Raw genomic sequence first — 21,060 nt, 5'->3', positions numbered from 1 at the left:
GTGCAGCCCTAATATATATATATATATATATATATATATTGGTACCCCCCAGTGTTCAAGACATAGTTATGGACTTGCTTTCATGTGAAAAAAGCATTAGTGGTAGGGATTTTTCAGTTATTCTTCTGTAGGTTTACATCAATATTCCAGTAGTTGGCAACAAGTAATTGAATCTTTCAATTAAACTGTTTGTTCAAAAATACTATATATATATATATATATTGGTATCCCCCAGTGTTCAAGACATAGTTATGGACTTGCTTTCATGTGAAAAAAGCATTAGTGGTAGGGATTTTTCAGTTATTCTTCTGTAGGTTTACATCAATATTCCAGTAGTTGGCAACAAGTAATTGAATCTTTCAATTAAACTGTTTGTTCAAAAATATTGATTCATTCAGGGACAGAAATCACATACTAGTAATTTATGGAGTTATTAACTCAAGTGATTAGTTCAAAAACATGGATTACATCCAGGGTTCATTGTTAAGATGTGGTCACTTTTGCCATTGCTCAGATTGAAGTTTTCAATCGTCAATAATTTGGTGCATTTACCAACAGAAAGCTGCTGGTTTTGGTTTCAAATGGACTTCTGTGTGAGCTGTGCTTCATACATTGCTATGCTATTGACAATGGGCAGAATACCTTTTTTGACAATTCATCTGAAATTCGGCTAATGTGACCACAACAAAAGCTAATTTGGCTAATAATTGGGAATATTGTATCCAAAAGGTAAGTTACCCAAGATTAACTTCTTGTTTACTGTACTATTGCATAAAAGCAACATCACACTCGATTTTAAACAGTGACGTTACTAACTATATTTTTCAAAAGTGTGACGTTAGTTAAGCGACAACTTCCTGTCCTTTCTCTCATGTGTTTAGCATTTGAAAGTCAGGTTGGTTCGGATGATGGAAATGAAAATTCCATTGGATATTTTTTGCCATTTTATGTGTTTATTTATATTGAAGTATAGTTAAATGCTGCTGTTCATTTTCATTTGTTTTTTGAGAAGCTTCACTGCTGACGAACAGATTTCAACACCCACAAAGCTGAGTATTTTTTATGTTTTGTGAATAAATTAATGGGTCCAGACTCCAGACACAAAAAAAATGGGCATCACATCAGTGATCCATCGACACACATCTCAAGCAAATGTCTGGAGAACCCAGTCATCAATGAAAGGGAATTACAAAACACATAAGCATTTTTGTAAAGGTAAACCACAATTTAAAGCATATTATTCATTTAAAAACATAATTTAGTCCAATCATGACTAGTGTCGAGAGACTATTGATGAGGGTCCTGATCTCAGAGTGGATAATAGATGAAGAATGCACAGTTATTATGCTACATCGTGGAAAATTGGTAGACGTCAACCCAGACGACAACTTCTGAGAGAAACTCTGAGTTTGAATGCTTCCAGCAATCAAACTCAGAGTCAGCAGTTCATGCATGATGAATATGAATCAACGTCAAGCAAATCAAAACCATACTCCATATTTTAAAGTTTGATATGTAACGTTAAACCCCAGGCTAAAACACATCAAGAGGGCTTTTGATAATGAATACATTTTGTTTGTGATATTTTCCCAACATACATGCTGTATTAATCATGGGCTGGACCACATTCCTGCATGGTTAAATCAGGAAGATCAACACGGAGATGCTCGTCACACAACCTAGTAGGATTGGTCCTGGAGGAGACATTCTGGGTGTTGCTTTGTAGATACGGTTGACTATGACATGGCTAGTGTTGTTTGCCCAGCAGGGTGCTCTTTAAACTGCCGATGGTGTGGTTTTCTGGAAGGGTTTTATTGCAAAGAAGTGCTGGGAATGTTTTCCTCAGAAGTGTTATGTCTAGGCCTTTCCTTGAGCTCTTCAGTGGATTGAAATTTGATTATATGTGGATAAAAGTCACTTATGAGCTTGTGTAGTCAACACCAGAAGGCTGATTCTCAATATACTACAGTTTGCTTCCCTTTAAATCAGCTGTGAAAGGAACAGAGCTCTTCTATTGCTGAAAGCAAGTAGTGATAACACCTTGAACTCGTAGTCGACAGTATAAAACAGTTATGTTATGTGTAGGAGAGAGTTTCAAAATGGGGATGTGGGATCTTAAAAAATTAAAACGTATAACGTATACTATAAATGAACAAAGAATATTCCTTTAATACAGAAACCCAAAAAGAAAGTTACTCTATTAGCAATGTGAACAAGATTATCTTTTTCAGACCTTTAATAAGAGCAAGCTTTGAGCAGCCAACCAAGAGATGAACTAAGAACCTTAACCATGCTAGCTAGTTATAGATGAGTTTCCACTTCCTCATTCCACTCAGAACCTTTTTGTTTTCATTTATACAGAGCAGTCGAGCAGAACTGGAACAAAGCCCTTTTGTGCTAAGAAACTTCTTAAACATCCATTATTAAACAGCATGAGAGAGTTATGGGTCTCGATCTGCTCAGAGGAGACCATCAAGACATGCAAGACCACATGTTTGATCATAAAACAGAAGCTTCCAGAGAAATTCATACTGCATGTTCAGGGCACAAGGTTACAAGATTAGAGAATTGCTGGTAGGTTTAAGAGTTTAATGAGTACACATTCACCTTGACGCGGATCAAATAATCTATATTTTTTGCTAAGCCCATTACCAGACCATTGTTGTCAATACTGGCTTTGCTTGGTTCATGTTAGCATTGTGAAGCCACAGTACCACAATGACAAAAACTGATGGATGCTTAAACTGAGATCAAATTAAGTAAACAAGTTGGTCCTGTCAAACAAAAGAGACTATCTGTTACATTCCAAATTAAAGTAGCTTTTGAATAAATGATGATAGCTAGTTCTATTGGATATACAGTACCCTATAGGAGACAATATACCATAAAGCCATTTACATGACTAACTCAAACCTAGTGCGGAATATGTGTGGGGAAATATTTCGCCTAAACACAATAAAATTCCCGATTACATAGAAATGACTGTATTTCGCCCACAAAAATTGGCTGAACAGTGGTAAATGTGACTGCACATCTGTTTAATTTTAAGCCTGTTTTATCACCTTTAAGATAAAAATCATATGCCTGAGCTCTTAGAAATGTAGTAGCACAACTAATCCATTTTACTTGTGGAATGAAGTTCAAAACAACAACAAACTCTTAAATGTAAGTAAATGTTAAATGCATTAAATGTAATCAGATCAGAATATCATCAGGTTCTTAGAGTTGGCTAACAGAATAGCGTCAGTCTGTTAGCTTTACAAGGAACACGGTTGTTCTTTGAGAGATCATGAAAACAGAGATCAGCTGAGCTCTTTTACAAGAGAACCTGGATTGATTTTAAAGTCATGATGCCAAATGTTTGGTTTAGGTTGCCCGCTAATGTCACTGAACCGCTGCATGCGTCTCTGTCTCGGCTGCCAATACTTCAACCAAAAATCAGCCTCTTTTCAGATTAGAATCACTACAACTGATTTCAGACCTGAGCTCAGATTTTCCATGTAATTTGAAAGTGAAACAAAGTAAATTAATCAAACAGGCAGTCGTAACATATTTAACCAGTCTGTATGCTTAAAAATAATTTTGAACGACCTTGTTTCTGCATTAAGATGCATTGAGATTCAGTCTGAAAAAAGAAATGTTGTTAAATTTTGTGTTTTTGTGAAAAATGTTAATGTTGGGTGCAATTATTTTGAGAAATCTGTAATGAAATCTTGACAGCCCTAATATATATTTTTAATTCATAAATAAAGAAATAAAAAAATGTCTTATTAATCATGCATAAAATATAAAAATAGTTAGTAAGAATACAATGTTGTGTAAACATTTTGAATCCAACAATTGAAAGAAAAAAAAAACTTGCTTAAATACGTGCATTTTAGGACAACTCTCCTGGATTGAATTGATTTGATGTAAATTTGCATATGTAAGCATAATCATTCTCAGAATGTTCAAAGGACTATCAGATCTATAACACAACCAACACCATGTGGACAAACCATTGCATGAACCTGCTGAGAGACACTAATTGCACTTCAAAACTCAAGCCAAGGTTTTCCAGGCTCCATTAACTTTGCTTTACCGGCTTAAGCTCCAATTACAGTCTCAGCTTTTGTTAACTTGCCCCTCATTGCCTGAAAGCTAAGAGCTGGTGTGCATAAATTAACTGTATGCAAATATAAAGGCAATGTCCCATTCATTCAGAATGCTACTGGTGCCAGTGTTGCTCAGGGAGCAAGTGGGTGGAGTACCCAGAACTCATGTTCTTCATGAAGATGGAGTGCCCCTGGCCTTCAAGACATGACTTTAAACCCCTTTCAAAAGCTGCTGCTGTGTAGACAATAACATGGTTCTTTGGTTTGGTTATGCATGGTTAAACTCACATAATGTGAGGTGTGAGTGATTTCACACATACTCGTAGACTCAAAGCCTCTTGTCCAGGCAACCGTATATGTCATCCTCATTTAAGCTCAATATGTTTGGCCCTGGTTCAGTTGCATGATCTATCATGCTGTAAGATAGAAAAATGGAGGCTGCCAAGTGATTGGTACTTGCTAAAGTACCATTACAGTTATAGTTTTCTATGCAATAGGTCTTATGGATTTTTGCCTGGTTGATAATGAAACATTGAAAAATACTGTAGACTTCATACAATATAAGAGACTTCAACCAGTAAAAAAACAACTAGGGCTGAGTGGTGTATCAAGTTGTACGTGTCACGGTTGCCTACTGTGAGGAGCGAGGAACGAGGAAACAAGGGATTTCACACAGAACAGTCTTTAATGATCCACAGGAGGAAACACAGGGTAGCCAGGAGTCACACATAGCACAATAACGTTAAGAACCGACAAACACAGACTGCACAGTATGGGGCTAAATACACAGGATAATTGGGAAGACACAGGTGTACGGGATGACTAATTAAACTTAACGAGGACAGGAACAAGATCAAATAAGGGAACACTAGAACAGAAACGGGGGCAAAACAGAACATATTCAGTCCAGAATTCTGACATATCGCCTCCTCCCTGAAGGTGTGTCCTCGCACCGAAGAACAACAGAGGGGGGGAATGGGTGGGAACTAAGGAGGACGGACACCCGGGAGGGGGCCGACAGACAGAGACCAGGGAGGCAACGAAGGAGGGAGGAGCCAGGGAGGAGACAGGAGGGGCCCGGAGCAGGAGGAGCCAAGCAGGACCCAGGCCACAGCCATGATGGCGACCCACAGTGGAGCCGACGGAGGGAGGAGCCATGGAGGAGGAATGGCCGCCGACTCCAGGGGGCCGACCAACGGCGGCGGAGCAGGTGGTGGAGGAGCCCGAGATGGAGAGCCAATGAGCCAGGGGGATGCCGAGGATCCGGGGGGCCAGGGTGGAGCCGAGGGCTCTGGTGACAGAGGCGAAGGCGGTGATCCGCGGCGGAGCCAGAGCGACTGAGGACCAAGGTGGAGCTGGCGGAAGGAAGGAGCCCAATTGAGACGGGGGGACGGAGCAACGAGGTGCAGCCGGAGGACCGGAGTCCTGAGGCGATAGCGGGTCGACGCCCGACCGAGGCGGAGCCGGAGGGACGAGGGAGCCTGGTGGAGGCGACGGAGTTAGGAGCCGAGGTGGATCCGCTGGGTCTACGGGCCTCGAAGGCTGAAGGCGGAGGTGAGGGATCCAGCCAAGGCGATGCTGGAGGATGTCAGACCCGCGGAGCTCGCACGGTAATGATGGTGGGCTAAAGGCGAACAGAGGAGCTGCCAGTCAACAGTGGTGGAGGAGGCAGGAGCGGGTGGGAGGGTGGGCATTTGTAAACCTCCGGGCATTCAGGGCTAAACTCTGGATCGGGAGCCCCCTCTAGGCTGAACACGGGAACAGGATGGCACACTGAAGGAGCAGGCACTGGAGGGCGCTCTGGACGGGATTTGGGGACTGGAGCCCTCTCCTCTTCGGTGTGGCACATATGCCGCGCCATACTCAGCTCACCCTCAGCCGCGGTGCAGGGGGTGGAGCTCCTCTCCGCGCTCACACCGTCTGCGGCTTTCTCCCTCGTGATGGGCATTGTCGCCGGCTCTCGCCCCTGGTCTGACGGGTTCAGCTCTACGTCCGGGGCGATCCACTGCTCAGTCACTCGGCTTTGCGCTGGCTCGCTGATTGCGGCGGGAAATGGCTCTCCGTCAACGGTGGGCTCAGGCTGATGCTCCGCATCGCGGGTAGATGGTGGGCTGGGCACTGGGTCGGGACTGGTACTGGAGAGATTCTCCTTGGAACTGACGGTGAGCGGGGATCCATTTCTTGCCAGTATCCACTCCACAAAGGCGGTGAAATCCGCTCGAGGACCATCTTCGGACAACAGCTCTGCACTCGATGTTTAGACTGGCATCGTAGAATGCACAGAGCGCGTCGTCCGGGTAGCTGGTGGTGCTTGCTAGTAACTGGAACAGTCTCGTATAGTCCTCGAGCGATCTCTCCCCCTGCTCCAGCAGGAGGCAAATATGCCGGTTTATCGGTCGGTTCTTCTGTCATGGTTGCCTACTGTGAGGAGCGAGGAACGAGGAAGTGAGGGATTTCACACAGAACAGTCTTTAATGATCCACAGGAGGAAACACAGGGTAGCCAGGAGTCACTCGTAGCACAATAACATTAAGAACTGACAAACACAGACTGGGGCAAATACACAGGATAATTGGGAAGACACAGGTGTACGTGATGACTAATTAAACTAAACGAGGACAGGAACAAGACCAAATAAGGGAACACTAGAACAGAAACAGGGGCAAAAAAGAACATAGACAGTCCAGAATCCTGACAGTACGATATATGGTTATATTTTTTTATAAGCGATATGGTATGAGGCAATACTGTTTATATCGATATACAGTAGTTTGATACGAGCGCATCTGAATAATAGCAGAGGATGCAGAGTGAGCTGCTGCTGCGGGGAAAGTGCATAATCCAATTTGCTTTAAACATGAGACATGCTTATATTAAGGGCTTTAAAATAACTTGTAAGATATAGTTAACACGTATAGTTTAGTATAGATGCTCTGACTGATACATGTGCTGCTGACAGATAGGATACTCGCTCTGTTTAATGTGTTTGAGATGTGCTGTTTTCCTCAGTGCATAACTTACATTTCAAAGGGATATTCTCCATCTATAAATGTTACAAAGTCATGGACATATTTCCATTTTGCTGTCAGTAATGGAGTAATCAAAATATAATGAAATTAATCTGTGTTCTTGGGTTTTATTTACTTTCATTTTTAGTTTAGTGAATTGAACTTCTGTTTTAAAAAGCATTATTTTAGTTTTTAGATTGGAATGTTACAATGTTACTGTAATGTAATGTGATTTAGCCCCTTTTTTGCACATAATAGATAGCATAGCCTACTTTCACTATATTTGGTTTCATTGCCTTTAATATAAACATTGTTTCATTGGACAATATTGGGCAGGCTGTATAAATAAGTAAAAGTAAGTAAATAAATAAATAAATAATTTTTTATATTTTAATCCAAATAGAAAATGTAGATAATACCAAGATATATACCGATATAATTTTTTGGCTATATCACCCAGCCCTACTATCACCTACCTTATCATTAACTTGAACTGAAATAAAACTGGGGGGGGGGGGAGTTGAAGTAAAACGCAAAAAATATTAGGTAAATTTGAAAAATTTGTAAAAATTAAAAGCACATATCCTAAACTAAAATTCCTGAATTTTAACTGGAAATATAAAAATAAAAACAAATAAAAAATATTAATAAATACTACAATAGTATGAATAATATAAAAATATAACAGAGAGAAAACACCCTGCCAACCATCGTGGCTTTGAGTTTTCTTTTACATTTTCTACAGACACTGTAAGAAACTTTGATTTAGGGTGATCAGGTGAACCCATGAAGCAGGTTGGGATGCGCTCAACGAATCTCGACCACCCAGACTGTAGGGTAACATGCGACAGAGTCGTCAGACAGTCTGTCCGCTTGACATTAGCCACATTCCTCCGGCCTCTAGAATGCACACTTACACACTCACACATACACAAATAAACTAGCACTCTAATTCAGTAAGCATTTATAAATACTGGCAGAGGGGAAGAAGACCTGCATGCATTGCATTTCACACTGACAGCACTGTTAGCAACTGACTACCTCAATTTGCATTAGCTGGGCTGGCATTTTTCCCTTAAATCCTTCAACACATCTGTCCTCTGGGGTCGCCAGTCAGAGAAAAGCTTTCTCTGCCGCACTATTACAATGGTTCTCTTGTGCATGGTGGAAGCAAAACATGATAGCGCTCAATGTTTGAGTCCCAATTTGCATCGTGTGCATGAAAGTGTCATAAAATTGATAATACAGCCCCCATTTGTGGCATACTTTGAGCGTTAGCATCGAACTAAATACATTTCCTTAATATGCATCTTTCAAAAATAATAATAAACTTTCAATTAAATGTAATAAATGTAAAAAAGAATGTAGTACCTTTAAGGCAAGATTCTCAAAAACAAAATGGAATGTAAAAACAGAACTTTAAATGTATATAAATGCATAAAACTGTAATCAAATCAAATGTTTCCTGGACAAAAATTTTATTAAAGTTTTATCAAAGTTATTTAGCATTTATATTAAAATTATTTGTATAATTTTATATTAAATTATAATTTTTTTATTGTTTATTATTCATTTATTAGTTGAATGCTGTAGTTGTCATTAACTTTACACTTATTCACAAATGAAATAGTTGAGGTTAACAGAGGACAAAGCAGGTCATTTAGAAAGTCTGCAAGGAAAAGAAGTGCTTCCTGTTTAAACACGATAGGAAATGATTGGGCTTTAATTCACATTTATTGGTAATACATTTTACAGTTCTGTCAGATTTCTGCTACAGATAGCATAATATTAGCACAGAGTTCAGATGGGGCAGCTCTCTTGGCAGCTTTGAATTTGATCAACAGTCTTAGATCCTCTGTATCTCTCTGCGTCAGATAGGGCTCGGTTACAGTGCTGTATTTCTCTGGCACGGCACAGGGTTCTCCACAGGAGCTGTAACTTTACACGTTAACCTACCCATCATGCTAATGGCTGCTTTGCCCTAATTAGCACATGGCCACATCTTCACCTGTCACCGATCCCCTCGGGCCCCCCATGACCTTTCACCTTAACACGAGGCACCCCTCATTTATACATAAACATGCACGCATAGAGTGTTGCATGCTGATTTACCTAAAACAGTGACAATGGAACGTCTGGGATGAATCTCACGAAAAGTGTCATATTTTATCCCAAAATTTCCCCCCAAAACATTCTGAGATATTATTATTATCAGAATCAGAATCAGAATGAGCTTTATTGCCAGGTATGTTTACACATACGTATGAGGAATTTGTTTTCGTGACACAGTGTAACAGAATGACAGTGACAGAACAAAAAACACAGATAATAAAAAATGTAAAATAGAACAAGTAAATAAGGAATAAAAATATATAAATCGACAATTGTATGTGCAGGTATATTACAATAGACAGTTTTGTATGTACAGGTACTGTATATTATGTGCAAATTTGAGGTGTAGACTGAGTATGAGTGTTAGATAAATAAGTGTATGTGTGTATAAATAGTGAGTGTTCCACAGTTATTGTTAAGTGTTCATGAGATGTATAATTCATGATAATTATTGCTATTATTGATTTTGCAAACAGAAAACAAAGCCTATTTTTAGGATCATACATTTTTTTTCCAAGACACTTAAGAACAACTAAATGTAGTTTCTTATTTATTTCTTTTGATTTTGGGGTTAAATATGACAATTGATTTGTGATATTCATCCTGTGGAACTAAAGCTACTATATAGTTTTAAATTGTTTGTATTTTGGTTGTTCAGTCATTTGTTCTTTAACCATGCAGACTTAATGTTGAAAAGTGAAAAGAAAAGAAAAAGTAGCCTACTGTAATTTGGAGGGAGCCAAGTGAACACAATCATAAAGACTCATTTTGAAAATGAAATTCACATTTGTATATAAAGGAACGCGGGAAGGACCTGTCTACTCCATTACGCCAATGTTTCCTTTCTTTTTCTTTTTAACCAACCTCTTTCCTTTTACAAGTTAGAGTTTTGGCCACTCAGCTGGAAAAGTTAAGAATCTTCTATCCATAAACCATTTTTGGCTTTAAACATATTTTTCAAAGCCATAGGCCTGCACAGTTTGAGCAAACCGAAAAAGACTTAGAAAGGAGGGTGAAAACATGGAACAACCCTTGAATACATTAGCATGAATCAATAGGACAGAACGTGCATGTTAACTCCATCATTATGACGGGCTGTTCTCAGTATTGACAGACATGGATTGATCATGGTATCTGCAGGCAAACAGAGTAAACCGTGATATCTACCCAGGTTAAAAAGGTGAGCAAGGTGAAATGGGGGCAAGAAAGAGGACAGATGCTGTCTGCCTCGAGCACTGCGACCCAATCTCTAACTCGATCAGTTAACCTAGACATAGCCTGCAGATAAACACATGTGTTGGCCTTAATATGCCACTGCTGACAGCTTCGACAAGTCATGTTTTGTATAGAATGGAATTCCCCAAACATTCTGCACTGTATTTGTGTGTGTTCATTGCTTAATATTTTACATGTGTTCAATGTTCACAGCTATTATCCTTAGCCAAAATAATCTGTTTTACAACTCCAAAGAACTATTTGGTCTGTTAGTCTCAACTTGAAATAGGCTGACGCTCCATTTATAGTTTTTCTGACCTCATTCTAACACTAACCTGACCTAACTACGACCTCTTAACCTCAGACACAACCAAGAGAAAGTTGTTGCCAAAGTTCTTTCACCCAGCGTTGATTGTTAGTATAGTATTAGACTTCTGTGTGTAACTTGCCTAGCAATTAGGTTTTCAGATGATTAGACTTATGATTCTGAATGGTGTTTTTTTTTTTTTTATGAATGAATGATACGTTTATATAGCGCTTTCTTGTGCTATACACACAGAGCGCTTTACAATCGTGTGGGAGGGGTCTCTCCTCAACCAGCACCAGTGTGCAGCATCCACCTGGATGATTTGTTTTTTTGTTTTGTTTTGATTTTTTTCTGTTCTGTTCTGTTCTGTTCTGTTCTGTTCTGTTCTGTTCTGTTTTGTTCTGTTCTGAACTTACACTGGGCCAGTAAGAGAACATCCAAAACAATACAGAAACCTCCTTTGAATGGTGACGTAAGCACTCTAGGAACCACCTAGCAACAGCCTAGCAACCACCCAGAAAACCAAAGCAAGACCCTTGCAATGAGCTAGTCATTTCAGAAAAGAAAAAAAAAAGGTAACACTTTATTTTAAGGTGTTCTTGTTACACGATACATGTACTTACTATTATAAAAACAATTAATTGTGTATAATTACATGCAAGTAACCCTAAGCCAAACCCTAATCCTAATCCTAACCATATAGTAAGTACATGTAGTTAATTAATATTACTCAGTACTTATATGTATAATTACACAGTAATAAGGACACCTTAAAATAAAGTGTAACCAAACAAAATGTAAAACAAAAAACATTTTCAACTAAAAACAGAGAACTTTTTATGCATTTTGGCCATACATTTACATGGCAACAGCATTTTGGGGACCTGAAAACGCAAACTTTTGAAAATGAAAAAGTTTTTGAAATCAATTCTGTTATTCTCTCTGTGTAAACTACAAAAATGTACATTTGTGAAATCGGTGATATCATGCACATGCAAATTACGTGTAAGTGAACACAAATGGACATCGCCAACTACTGGCCTGGCATGTATAATACAGCATTTTTAGCCGTTTTTGAGGATCCATGTGACATTGTCATCTGTGTATGAACCTTTTAAAAAAGCCAAAGGAAAAACTTTTCTATTTTTAGTACCTTGACCCTTCGCCGGGAGCTTGATTGACAGGCAATATGACCAATAATAACGGTGAATCTACTATTTTGTCTGTCAAACAAACCAGACAGGAGAGTAGATTAACGTCGGTGGAAGTGAACTTGAAAAATGGTGTGTATCGATGTCTTTCTGCGGTTGAAACAAGATAACTTCTGATGTTCACTCAATATTTATTTTGCACTATAACTAGGATAGTAGAAGAGATGATCAGTTCAAGTGGCGCAAGAACCACAAAACGGCATTTATGGTTTGAATTATGTTAAAAACTGACCAAATTTGAAAGCTTAGACTTTGTTTCGTACCAAAAGTAGCCTGCTCTGTCTTGTCTGTCGGTGTATTGTCAGTGTCCTGTGAAATCGCCATGGCTTGTCGGACATAGCAACAGTAACTAAGGGGGGTGGGTCTTTGCGAATGGTCAATTGTGCCATTTAAATGTACACTTAGTGTGAGATATCACATGTATCAGGGCAGGAACATAATCATTATGGTCAAACCAAAGTAAAACTGAATTGCTCAGCATCACACTTCTGGGCTTCAGCCACAGCTCAGAAATGATTTATGCCTAAGACGTTACCTTATAGCCGATGAATGTGATGTTGGCTGAGGTCAATGTTGTTTAATCCTCAAAGTGATATCTGGGGTAGAAAATTCAGAGAATGCTTTACCCTGGCCATGACTGGGTTTGAGCAAATGTTAGTCTTGATTTTCTGCTGTAAAAGGACTACAATTAAGATAAAAATCAGACCTTCATAGATGAGGCTTTTTTTCAAAGTTCCCGTGTGTATTTTCATAAAAGTTAACAGTCTCAATTTATGGCACACACACACTCGTAAATGCTGTGTTGTGGCCTGCTGGTGGATAAAAAAGTTTTAATACTGCATAATTGCATACGACAAACAATCCGAGGGCAAAAATGTGTGGTGCGTGTTTTTGTGGAAACAGAAAATTTGTGCACGCACGCAAACTGGCATACATTCGTCATAGATGGCTACCTGTCACAACATAGAAAAACACCCAGCTATGTCGTGCAATACAGCTGTCTTCTCCATCTTCTATTTTTTAACAGCACGGCTTATAAGATGAAATGCATTACTTGCCTCAGTTGATACACTGTTAAATATCAGTTTATTAATAACAAAGGACAGAACTGTCAGCTGATATAAACAGAGTTTGACATAGCTAGTAAAACAACGTGAAGGTCGTACTACTCGTGTTGGGAGTCACGTGAAAAAGCTGCGGTGAAAGATGCTGAAAATATTTATGTTCGTCTCATGATTGGAAAGAATACCTTATGAACCTTATGCCCAGTTCAGACTACATGATTTTAGCCCGATTTTGCCACGATTTGCTTGACGTAGGGTGTCGTGGTGATTCGTAAACAACAATGGGCATCGTTCCAGTCGAAACAATTCCATCGTTCCAGCACGTGTAGTGTGTTATAGTGGACGACAACCGATTCCGCGTCTGCCATGCTTCACGACATCAGGACAGAAAGACTAGCATGTTTAATTTTTTTCTGTCACATTGGTGACGTTGACCAATAGCAGCACAGAAGCTCTTTCATACACAGGTTTCAAACATGCGAAACGAAAGAGAGATGATGGTGCTGCTAGGTGGAATTATGAGATGGAGGAAAGGTTCGTGGAGCTGTGGCAGCAGTACTCCTGCGTGTATGATGTTTCATCGAGGGACTACCACGACAGAACAAAGAAAGAAAAATGCTGGCGAACTATAGCGGAAGCGCTTCAGCAATGTTTACACTCTTGTTTTCGGAAGTCAGTCGCTAGTTAAAGACGGCACGCGACGAGTGGTCGGGAAGCAACGTGTAGTCTGACATGTTTCTTGTCCATGACACGACAAGATTTCAGGAGTCAAAATCGTGTAATCTGACACAGTGACTATTGTGACTGACAAAAATATTGTGTAGTCTGAACCTGGCATTACACCGACTTCATCGCCCAGGTTTATTTTTTCACAAGGTGTTAGTTTGGCTCAAATCACATAGAGTAACTGACCCTTTGCTAATTTCTTCTTAGCTCTGCTTGGCTTTTCTTAATTTGTTCAATTAGCTTCCAAAATTTTCATTATGCTATTTATTAAGGAATAACTTCAACTGGAATGTTTTTCTTTTTCCTTTACACTTTTTTTCTTCCGTTTTTTTTCTTCTTCTTCCTCCTTCCTTCTCTAGTCATGGACGCTGAGAGACACCCAAAGCTCCCAGCTCTCTTCATGAAGATGCTTTCAGACGTGACTTTACTGGAGTTCCTCAAATACCTAGAACATCTGGAGCATTCCTAGTCCAGTCCAGCTGACATATTCAGACCCTGTTCACTATAATACTCACGTTTTTTAACCTATACATCTGTCTTCTTCCAAAACTCTCAGAAAGATGAAAATGATCCAAAAGGTCTAAGACACTAAAGGGATGTCTAAATCATGTAGATGACAAACCGGGACCTCATAAATTGTTTCTGTTGATTCATTCCCAGACTATACATTACACTGTTCATTTACTGTGAAACAAGTAAATACAAACACATCTGATTTTTCAATGATTAAGACGTCTTCTGTATTTCAGTCATCTTTTTCTCAACCAAAAAAGGATTATTTGTAGAGGTCTCTAGACTGAATGACTTCTCCAGAGGTCATCTCAACCTCACAAAGACATTTACTCAAATCCACACCTGCTGTGAAGAGACACACTCTTAAAAATAAAGGTGCTTCACGATGCCATAGAAGAACCTTTTTGTCTAAATGGTTCCATAAAGAACCTTTAACATCTGAAGAACCTTTCTGTTTCACAAAAGGTTCTTTGTGGTGAAAAAAGGTTCTTCAGATTACAAAAAGGTAAGAAAGAGATGGTTCTTTAAAGAACATTTGACTGAATGGTTCTTTGTGGAACCAAAAATGGTTCTTCTATGGCATTGCTTGAAGAACCTTTTGAAGCACTTTATTTTTAAGAGTGTAGTTTAAGATGAAGCTGGCTTGATTAGTACTTCCTAATCTGGCTTTAATTCGTTTGCAGCACAGTGACAGCTGGCTGTTTAGGATATTCTTATTAAAGTCAAACAGAGCGTGTTACGTGGCATTCTTCAGAAGGACGCAAAGCCGTTCCAGAATGCTTTGAGTGTGAGCATAGTTTTTCCATGGCACAATCCTCTCTGACACTACTCATGTCGCCTTTACCAAAGCTTCCCGCTGCTTCTTTTCAGCACATAAGACATAGACGGATGACTACACTAGGGAATGTGCTGGAAAGACAAGGAGAACGAATGGAATGACAAATTAGGCCAAAAACATGGATTGAAAGGAAAAAGAGAGCTGGAAAGCATATAAAAACTGTGTAATTGTAAGAACAAGAAACAAATGTCCACTACTGAAGAACAAAGCATAAATTGGACTCTTATATTTGAGTCAGTGACAAGATACTCAATATTTAGTCCAGACCTATTAAGCTATTTAAAAAAATGCAATTTACACCAACAACTTTAATGCATATTTTCTATGATTAAAATTTTTTTTTTTTTGTAGAAAATGTTTTTTCAGAAATGTATGAAACCAAAAAAAGATGAAAGTTTTAAGAACTTTGTATATGTGTTTTAAGCTAGACGTTTAAAAGATTTCTCCTTTAACTTTCTAGTGGAAACATCTATTGTTTAATATGCCTCAATCAACCTGTCTACATTGTCTACCAGGCCATTTTACACCAACAAAAGAGTCAGATCTGTCAGAAAATCATCTTAAAGTGAACATGATTTCCCAGAAAGCAGAACAACTGGTATCCTACACTATCGAATGCACTGACACACCACCTATTCCGTTGCTCAACTATATTAAATGTTTGCTACAGCAGAGAAGAGGAAAGATCGCGCTTGACATTTGATATGAGCCCAGCTCAGCCATTTCCATTAGAATGATTAAAGTCATGGAAACTTTATTCTTGAGTTTGCACCCAGAGAGGATGTTTCAAGCACATAATATAAGCTTTATGTCATACTGTGGATATATTAACAACAGCAAAAAAACATGTATTAAATGTCACTATGATGTTTAGCACTTCAGATCAAAGCACATTTTATCATTGCAGACCATTAAACCATTTGCAGCAGTGACCCAGTTAAAACTGCTAGATCGATATTGTGCGCGTCTGGTGTGACTCGCAAGCAAAATGATCTGAAAAAAATATATTTTCCTCAATTTATTCATCATTTGTAATTCAACTAGTAACATAATGTCATATTTTTAATAACAGCTCAGTGTGTACCCCAAAAAGTATTTTTCCTGACCGCACTTTAATCAGATTTAAAGGGTTTGACTGTGTCCCAAATTATATTCAACTTTACCATATAGGAACTAAGCCAAAAATACAAAACTTTCAGAGTCTTTCAGAAAATGTCCACATTGTTCAAAAAGTTTAAAAGTGATGTGAATGAATGTGAAGCTTTTCTCCACCAATCAGTGAACAAAATACCAGGTACCAATCGATCAATAAACAGCAAACCTTAATTTAATATACTAAAAGATTTATTTCAGCCTATCCTAAGTATCTTAGCAATATTGAACACATTGTCAAAGCCAAAGTAGCACATTCAGAGCTCATGACAGTGGCACAGCGACATAATGAAGGACAAATAGACCCCTCAATCTGGTTTAGGGCACTCTGATGAGAATGTTTTATCAAGGGAAGTGACCTCACTTAAAGAGGACATAATGTCATCGGAAAGGGTTCTTGTAATTAAAGTAACCCCCATCTAAAAGGAAATGCCTTGATTAGAGTCTGACATTGACCATTCTTACCTTGAAATGACAGGAAGACCCGTGGCTGTGGTGGAAAAAGACCATGGATGCAGGTGACACAGAGGACGAGGGGAAGTAACAACTGCATGCTCGTCCCAAACGGCCAAACCCAGAACGCTCCTGACCTCCCCATGACTGCTGAGGAGAGACACCCAGACCAGCCCACCTGCAAAGACAAGGTGAAGGACAAAAGAGTTGTACTGAGGAGAAAATACATTTCAAAGGCCTCAGATGGAAAACAAATAATATATGCACTTTGACGATAGAGGTAGACACATGGAATCCCATTATTAACAAGTATTTATGACCAATTTTGTTCAGTTAAATTATTAAATAGAAATATTTAAATATTATTTAAATATTTAAAATAAATATTTAAAATTAAATATTTAAATATTATTTAAATATACATATATATGTATATATATATGTGTGACCCTGGAGCACAAAACCTGTCTTAAGTCGCTGGGGTATGTTTGTAGCAATAGCTAAAAATACATCGTATGGGTCAAAATGATCGATTTTTCTTTTATGCCAAAAATCATTAGGATATTAAGTAAAGATCATGTTCCATGAAGATATTTTGCTAATTTCCTACCGTAAATATATCAAAACTTCATTTTTGATTAGTAATATGCATTGCTAAGAACTTAATTCGGACAAATTTAAAGGTGATTTTCTCAATATTTCGATTTTTTTGCACCCTTAGATTCCAGTGGAATGGAAAGCTTATTTATTCAGCTTTTAGATGGTGCATAAATCTCAATTTCGAAAAATTGAATACACTTGCATACACAAAACAATACACTTCAGACTGGTTTTGTGGTCCAGGGTCATATATATATTTACAACACTTTTGTTTTTGCCCCCATTTTTCATGAGCAAGACAAGGGAAAAATTCTGTGAGTGGAGTAAGATAAAATACAATTATATTCAAGATACAGTTCATGAAAACTATGAAGTCTTGTTTCAAAAATATTTAGATATTTCTACTTTCGGAAAAAAATTGCATTGTGTCTGTAACGCTGTGGATTACCACATGTAATAAGTTTTGTAAAACAAAATAAATAAATCAGTAATATACAGATTTTACAATAATTCTCATACAACGTTAGACTAAGGGGCAAGGCATTACACCTAGGTAAACAGTAAAATTCACATTGTTTCAAATGTACAGTCGCACGACTTAACACACGTTAATATAAGACTACTAAGCCTACATGTGCAGAGTTATGCCACTTTTTTTCTCCTTTTTAACTTGTAATCATGTAAAGAGATGTGACGCAACTGGCAAATCATAAGAATTATTCTGGTAAGTTCATTTGACTTGTAAAGTAGCTGTAAAAAGGTGTACAATTTGTACAGCCTCAAGTAATGCATATTTCTGTACGAATAAAATGAACATAACAGCTTCATTTAACTTCAGTGTCTTGCCCCATAGACTTCCATTCTAAATGCCTTACAGCACATGCATTTTTACAAACTAAGGAACAATTCGAAATGACATCATGCTGCAGATTTTGAAAAAGCTCAACTTTTATTGAACCCACAACATTCCTTTAAAAGTTCAGCATTTTTTTGCGTTTGAAACATTAGCCACTTTCTGTGAGAAGAACTGGCTTTGATATAGTGCTAAATCAACAGTGTAGCAAAAGCAGCCAGTTAAAATACATATTTTAACACTTATAACAGTCATGCTTTGCTATCCATGAAAGCTTTTTCCTTAAAGGCCTCCTGTATGTCTTTTAATTAATTAGTGCTGAGAAAGTGTCATGACGTTGATATCAGCAAATGCTGTATAAACAATGGCTCCTGTCCAGCCGGAGACAATATTTTACCTTTACATGAGGAAGACTTGTACAGTATTAAAGCAATGTCTGTGTAGGAGTCGCTCAAAGAAATGGATGCTTTTTATTTCTAACAAAATAATGAATGGAAACTCCTCTGTGTTTCTTTCCCCGCTATTCTATTATGGGACAACAAAAGTTCAATAATACATGGGGAGAAGTTTGATTTCCTCTGGAAGAACTCTTGCTTTGTGCTCCAGGGAGAACAGACAGCCTTCTCGGACCAGTGCACTCTTGGAAAATAAGAATACATGCGGTTCATATATATATATATTAATAATATGTTTGTTTTGCAGCAGAGAGAGTGCAGAAGGACAAAGAACAGAGTAAGAATAGCACAGTCTCAATGCTCATGTCTTATACATGAATCGTGTGAAAGATTGATAGCAACTTTGTACAAGACATCTACAATGCATGTCTGACTGAGGTATGAGCACACTGCACAGGGTGTGTTCACCATGAGCAGCAATGCATGAATACAAGAAAACACCACTTAGGGTGCTGTTCGCACAGAATGCACTTTTTAAGTTGTTTACAATGTAATCATCCTCTATATGGAAGATCTTTGACCCATTTCATTGGTTTTTCCTGCATCTCACGCCATGAGTACCACATTTTTAGGATGCCATGTCAGGTTAATATTCAAGAGTTATGGTTCAATTTTTTCTTTTAGATCAACAATATGAAGAGAATTTTGATGACTAAGTTAGTAAAAGTTAGTTTAAGATGTTGGTGCATATCACAGGTCTTGTTCACTCCATCTCCATTGCCCCCTTCAGTACTAATGTACCGCCACATTACTGCAAGGACATATTCTACACAAGCATATCATTTCATGCAGTCCTGTTGTACATGTTTATATGTGCGAGTGTGTTTGCCTGAGTGCTTGTGAGGGTGGAGAATGTTGTTTTATATGAGTTGGTGGTGCATATTTACAAGGGTGCGTATGTGTATACATGTGCGTGTGTTTGTTTGAGCATATGATAAACTGCAGTGAGCTGAAATGACTTTGGTATTGGAGAGAGGCTCCAGAAGCTGGGTGGATGCTACCGCTCTCTGGACAGTAATGGCTTTCTACTGCTGGCCAGGACCTGGCAGACATATATACAGCTGCTAAAGTCATCATGGGCCATCATAGATCCATCATGGGCCGACACTGAGCATGAGTTGATGATCACTTAAATGAGACATAATCCCTCATTAATTATGTGTCTAATGACCAAGCTCCATCAGGACCTTAATATAAACCTAACAACGTTTTATACGGCTCTCTGAAATGCCGCTGATTCTGATTGGTCAGTTGCAGCATTCAATGATCAAAAACTATAATGACAGCTAAACAGTAAATTCTCTGGTGCTACTTGTATGTCTCTTTATGTCTCTCTGTTTTTTTTCTTACCAACACAAATTACAATAGCTACTTGCCAAAATCTTATGACTTGAAACGATTAACTACCGATTGGCCTTGGAGCATTTTAGTATTACCTTTATGCTGAGCATAAAACATTTGATAGATGCAGAATTCATCTTTCTATTCTTCAGTTAGAGCAAGAAAATGAAAAAAAAACAAAATCAAATGAAAAAATGCTTAATTGAGAATTAGTTCACTGAGAAATGAACTTAATTGCATATTAATAATAATAATAATATAATTAATATTGATAATAAAATATGAATCATATAAATATTAATCATTTTCTATACTAAAATGCCGTATTTAAAAATGATAGAAAATAAATAATATGTTGTAATGGACTATTATTTATTGTTAATCATTTCAGTTATAGGTAAGATTTTTGTTGAAAAGTTTGTTGCATTGCGGCTGGTTAGTACTAACTAACTAACTAGCTAAAATATATAAATAAATCAGATTTACAGAATTGTTTTGCTTTATTGTATCATGCCTAGTCCTATTAAACTTTAGGTTAGCATTTCTGGAGGAAATGTAAAGTCTATGATATCTGGCTGAATTGTTTTAAAACTATTTCACTGACATTTCCAGATTCTTAATGAATTCGGTCATGAGGTGATTTCTGACTGGCTTTTAACCACAACACGATCCAAACTGGATCACAGTGTCATCTGAGAAACTCAAACATCTATCAAAGCTGTCTTAATGCGCATTCATACCACTTCAGCTCGGAGCACAGCAGCCTGGAAACGTATTATGAGCGGTTTATCTTCAAGCTTATCATCTTGTGTTTGTCATGGCTATCTGCTTAATGAGTTTTCCATCTTTCTCCTTATGAAAGTATCAGTCAAAACCAATTATTGCTCACTAGAAATATAACAGCCAACTTCAACTAAGAACAGGCTCATCTAAACCAGGTTAAACAGATGGAACGAAATTAATTGTCTTTTGTAATGTTCTAAAACAATGCTATGGAAACGTCTAGGTTACTTGTGTAACCCTCGTTCCCTGAAGGAGGGAACGCAGACGTTACGTCAGTCGTGACTGACGAATTGGGATCTCGCCCGAGAGCCAAATCACCTTCGAGTGTTAACTAA

General features: G+C 38.2%; 1 protein-coding gene across 1 annotated transcript in view; it reads right to left on the bottom strand.

The window, feature by feature from the left end:
* sema3c (sema domain, immunoglobulin domain (Ig), short basic domain, secreted, (semaphorin) 3C) overlaps window positions 1-21,060 on the bottom strand; it is a 49,500-nt gene that overhangs the window by 23,885 nt on the left and 4,555 nt on the right. The window contains exon 2 of the mRNA XM_016279938.1: window positions 16,706-16,871. Coding sequence (XP_016135424.1) covers window positions 16,706-16,838 — 133 coding nt within the window. The 5' untranslated portion in view covers window positions 16,839-16,871. The remainder of the gene's footprint in view (window positions 1-16,705; window positions 16,872-21,060) is intronic.

Source organism: Sinocyclocheilus grahami, unplaced genomic scaffold (genome assembly GCF_001515645.1).
Source record: "Sinocyclocheilus grahami isolate Dianchi unplaced genomic scaffold, SAMN03320097.WGS_v1.1 scaffold135.1, whole genome shotgun sequence".
In the NCBI taxonomy this organism is placed as follows: Eukaryota; Metazoa; Chordata; class Actinopteri; order Cypriniformes; family Cyprinidae; genus Sinocyclocheilus; species Sinocyclocheilus grahami.
Note: the sequence above shows the minus strand (reverse complement) of the source record. Positions and strands in the feature narration are given on the sequence as shown.